Here is a 5,254-nt window from a genome sequence, read left to right on the forward strand (position 1 = left end):
GTCTCCAACTCCACCCTGCACGGAGGGGGGTACCTGGGCCACTGCCAGCAGCACATCAAGAGCTTCCTCGGGGAGTAAGCGCCGCGCAGGGGCTGCGGGAGCCTGCCCCGGGCCGTCCCCGCCTCTGAGCGCTCTTTCCCCTCTCTCCTCCCAGGAAAGTGAAGCGGGTGCTGTTCGTTCCTTACGCCCTGCACGACCGAGATGCCTACGCCCGGACCGCGAGGGAGAAGTTTGAAAGCCTGTGTCAGAGGGCGCGCACTCGCAAGGCGCTGCTGTGGGAGGGGGTGAAGCGGTGAACGCCTCTGGGCCGGCAGCTCTGCACGGGTCTGTCTTACTGGGGTGCGAAGGGGTGGGGGTGTGCGCGGAGAGCGGTGGAGAGGGGTTGGGCAAGCTCTGCTGCACGCCCTTGCCTTAGGGTCAGCCACGGGGGCGAGAGCAGCAGGGAGCCGTTTGCTAACTTCTACCTAGAAGTAGATGCTTGAGAGGCCTCCGGAAGAAAGCTTGTTGCAAACGCTTCTGGCCACTTCAGGGAGGAAGTTCTTGTTCCTGAATACTAAGTGGCATCTTTTTATACTCCTTAATCACATGGGGGAACGTTTCTTCCATACCTCTTAAAACTCTGCTCAAGCCATGCAACTACTGGTGTTAAGTGAAGACCATTACTATAATGCGCTTCAACTAGCCAGATACTGCAGCAGCAACTGATCTTTGCCTTAAGCAAAGGTCTTTCTAGAGCAGCCTACAGCAACACCTGCACCTAATATCTATCAGTGTTCAGGATACCTTTGGACCTGTTACTGTAGTAGCAATCAGTACTCACTTCCCTAGGCAGCAGGCTTTGCTCCTTGTCTTGCAGAAAGATTGCTGCTATCAAATGTCCATGTTCTTGGGCTCTCCTGGCACTTCCTGTACTCAATGAACTCCAGCAAGGCAAATCTGTCAAAGCCAGACATTTTAACTATTACAAAAAAAATACTCAGATCAGATATTTACACTGGTAATGCTCAAGCAATGATGGCACATCCTGCAGAGTCACAGCCAAGCTGAAGACTGACAACTTTTTCCTTCTCTTCCTCTCTAGTTAGCCAGCAATGCTCAGCAGGACTTTGTGCCTCAGCCTGCACCCGCTGAGTGAAATGGTCTGCTCTTAGGCACTGAGCATGTATATCTGTAAAGCAAACATTTCCTTTGGTAGAGCTGGATGCAGAAGCCCTGCACTAACATAGGATGTATACTCCATTTTACATTGTACCGTTCTCTGAAATTTCCCTGGTTGTCTGGCAAGACAGTTGGCATGGGATCGGGGCGGGGAGGCAGGGAGGGACTGAACATGCCATGTTCTTCACCAAACCGAAGTGGCAAAGGTAAATACTTTTTCATTTAAGGTTATGGACTGGACAGCATTCATGAATCTTGTGATCCAGTGGAAGCTGTAAGGAAATCTGAAGCAATATTTATCGGTAAGTTTTACTTCATGCTCCCTGATAAGGGTTTATATAGGGCACTGGATTAATCCTGCTCAGAGCTGTAAAGACGATGAAAAAGTTGGGCCTAGCAATTATTAGAAACTACAGAAAACAGTACTTTAAATGGGAACAGTAAGACCCTAAATTTAGTGGTGGGGAGGGAAGTAAGAGAGATTTATTGATGGAACTTTGTCTCCAGTAAGTTTCAAATTATTAATGTAAATAGTATTTCAGCATTAAAAATGTGATCATCACAGCTGCATCATCACTATATCAAGTCTAAGAAGATTCAGGGCTACTGTGCTCAAATTCAGCATAGTCCTAATACCATGCTCCTGGGTATTAGAACAGTGTCTGCTTTCAAACAGCCAGCGTTAGTGTTATACAGAGGACTCGGGCATGAGCCCGTGGACTGCCCAATGACCGTTCTTCTGAAGCTTCTGGTTTTCTGCTGCTCAAAACGGGATACTACCCTGAATAGAGCATAGAAATCATTGAGCCTGCCAGGGCTTCAAAGCTTGTAAAGGCTTCAATTCAAACTGGTTAAATAATGCTGGACTCCCTTTCTGCAGGAGGTGGGAACACATTCCGTCTCCTGAAAGCTCTCTACGACAACAGTCTGATACAGGAGATCAGGAAAAGAGTTCTAGAGGTAAAAACTACAGGACTTAGGCCAAGTCTGAATGGCAGGATCTCACGCGCAAGCTTTTGTTCAGACAAATCCAAGTTGATTCTACATCTCTGCTTTTAATATATATCCAATATTGAGCTATCTCATGCAACCTGGTGAACTGAAATCTGTAGCCAAATAAGGCTATCATTAGTCACTGAAGCCTGAAAAGACTAAGGTCAGCAATCTGTCTTTTTAAGGCAGTTTCCCAGATGTGGGACTGCAAGATCTTGGGATGTACAGTGCTGCTTAGTACCTCAGAAGTAAGCCCCTCAACTTAAAATACCAATGGAGAGCAGTGCAGGATTTAATCTGTGTTCAGAAACCCTGTTTTTCAGCTCAAGATGTCCACTTTGTATCTTATTAATAGATCTAGATGTGTTCAAGTCGCAAGGTTGTCTGCTAATAAACCTGCAATAGAGTTGGATCCATACAGGCCTTTTAGACAATGTCTCGTTGACGTTGAAAATGGCGTACCTCCTTGAACTGGAACTGAGAGGTATGAGTGCCATTGAGCCCTTCCGTTCAGCAGCCCCATTCTGGCTGGTGAATCTCATAAGGCACAGCAAAGATACACTCATCCATGGAGGAGAGCAGAAGCAAGGTGTTTCCCTAGCAATGTGGAACTTCAAAAAACTTCAGGCAGATTTATGCAAGCACAGTATGTTTGAAAAAGCCAGCTGCCAAGAAGAAAGGTTAGCTAGGCTGTCTTAAAGTGCAGAAATTTAATGCCTGTTGTGCAAAGAACAGCCAGAAAGTGAGAGTCCCACTGAAATCTAGATAGCTATTTGGTTATATTAGCACCAGTTCTCTCAAGATAGCTTATTTCTACAAATTGTTCAGCATTATCCTTATACTTGAATGTACATAGAAGTAATACATAAACTAGCGCTAAACTGGCTGGCCATCGTACTGGTTAAGCTGATGCTGTGGCAATGTTGTACTCAGCTTCCGATGGTCTACTCTCTTCAGAAGCTAGTGAAAAGCTAGTTCAGATAAGTGCAATGTCGAGATGACTGTCTTCTCTTAATAGCAAAGTCCAATATATGCACTGACAACCTTACTGGTTCTCTCTTGTGATGGGATCAGAGAGTTGTGGGCACAGGACATTCAACAGCTCGTTCTCTGACAACCATGACGTATACAAACTATTGCCCACCTCAAAACCTGAAGTATTCTTGTTCTGCTTTTCACCTGTAAAGTTAGCAGCGAGATGAGCTAGAAGGACCAAGTCTGACCTGATTGCTGAGTCTCTGAGATTGATAGCAGATGCTATAAAATGCAGTTCCTAGTTGTGATTACTGCATACTAATCATTGCTTTTGTCTTTTCAGGATGGGATTCCTTACATGGGATCCAGTGCAGGAACTAACGTTGCTACTGTCAGCATCAATACTACCAACGACATGCCAATTGTTTATCCACCTTCCCTGCAGGCCCTAGGCTTAGTTCCTTTTAATATTAACCCACACTACCTGGACCCAGATGTTAAAAGCACTCACATGGGTGTAAGTAAAGCATGCCAGAGCTAACACAGTAACCAGGGTGCAGAGGTGTAACAGTAGCGTGCATTCGTGAGGCCTTACAAAGCCATAGAATGCCCAACAGCTGCTCCCTAGAGCAGTTGGAAATGCCAGTGAGGCAGTAACATTTTACTCCCTCCTAAAGCTTTTCTTTGAGTGGGAAGAGGAGTTGGCAACAGTATTACTGAGGTGGAACAAAGTGGTTTTCACAAACAGGAGCTGTGCAATGTCTGAAATACTGTTGCTTCATACCTGGCATGGAATTGGCAGGGGGGCGGGGGCAGAAAGAGAGAGATAAACTTGAAGTGTTAAGATGCAGTGCACTGTGCTTCTGGAAAGTCTTGCCATAGTCTATCTTGCCTGCTGCTTGAGAAGACCTAATTTAAACACACATTAAGAGGCTTAAATATCTAAAGGTCTGAAGGAACCATCAGAACAGGGAAATTTTGAGATTGCACGCAAATACCTAAGCACTAGTGTCCCTGCAAAGAGCACACCCTGTAATGTCCAGTACTGACCAAGCACAGGTACTAGTATAGCTGAAAGAAAAACACTTTTAACTATCATGCACAAAGACTGACATCTCCACTGTATGGAGGAGCTGATTCTTGGATAGCCCATCAGGAGCTAATTCCTCAGGGAATAGTTTTTATGGTGCATATTTTAACAGCCCAAATACTTTACTTTCCTCCTCGTAATCAAGATTTCTTCATGGCTAGAGGAAGTATTAAGAATTAGAGGACACTGAAGAGATGGAGGATCAGGGTGTGCTTCTAGAATTTAGATGAAGTGGTAGGTACTCATTGGCTTGTCATTAGATAAGCAGGCAGTCTTTTCCCTATAAATAACTTCTGCTGTTTCTCTGAGAGGGGGCTGGAAGTTCTGTGCTGTACCAAGTCCCTGCTGTGTTCCTGTGTTTCCTTACCAACAGATCCTTCTGGTTTGATTTCTTTAACTACTGTTGCTCAGTTCAGCAGCAAACCCTCAGAAAACATGGCAGAGCTGTTCACAGAAGGAAATTCTTCAGTGTAATACCTACATGAGGACAAACAAGCAGATATCTAATCAGTGGAAATCCATGGTTCACTACCCTCTTTCATGAAGGTGGCATGTCAGGCATTTGCTTCCACCACCTTCCTCAGTGCTCTTGTTACGAGGGTGAGCACACAGAGAGAACGCTAAAAAAAAAAAAAAAAAAGCTGGATAAATTGAGTGGAATTGAGTTTTAAGGCTTTTCAGGGTTGGGACTGAGTTCTGTTTGATCAAGCTACAGCAATTGCTGCTAGTGATGAAGGGTAAAATACCTATCTATTAAAGTCAATCCTGCCACTTCCTTCAATACATTAGTCTAATGAAAGCATTGTGCTTGACAGGAAGTGCCTGGTTTGTTTAATATTTTGAAATTGCGCAGTGCCCTGCTACCTGCATAGCTCCACATCCTACCTTACTGCCTGGGCAGCTAAATCTACACTCGTTATTGCAGGAGACAAGAGAAGAAAGAATTCGTCAGTATCATGAGGAACCAAACACCCCTCCAGTTCTGGTAAGTAGTAGTTCCCAGTCAGGAAGCTCATGGCTGTAGCATGGTAAACATTT

The 5,254-nt window shown here is 45.1% G+C and overlaps 1 protein-coding gene across 1 annotated transcript in view; it reads left to right on the forward strand.

The window, feature by feature from the left end:
• Positions 1-3: 3 nt before the first annotated feature.
• The window catches only part of LOC104125103 (alpha-aspartyl dipeptidase), a gene marked incomplete at its 5' end in the record, with an annotated part of 13,401 nt that continues 8,150 nt past the window's right edge, over positions 4-5,254 (forward strand). The window contains 6 exons of the mRNA XM_009637507.2: positions 4-74; positions 155-243; positions 1,386-1,460; positions 2,039-2,118; positions 3,470-3,643; positions 5,142-5,201. Coding sequence (XP_009635802.1) covers positions 4-74; positions 155-243; positions 1,386-1,460; positions 2,039-2,118; positions 3,470-3,643; positions 5,142-5,201 — 549 coding nt within the window. The remainder of the gene's footprint in view (positions 75-154; positions 244-1,385; positions 1,461-2,038; positions 2,119-3,469; positions 3,644-5,141; positions 5,202-5,254) is intronic.

Source organism: Egretta garzetta, unplaced genomic scaffold (genome assembly GCF_000687185.1).
Source record: "Egretta garzetta isolate BGI_Z169 unplaced genomic scaffold, ASM68718v1 scaffold474, whole genome shotgun sequence".
In the NCBI taxonomy this organism is placed as follows: Eukaryota; Metazoa; Chordata; class Aves; order Pelecaniformes; family Ardeidae; genus Egretta; species Egretta garzetta.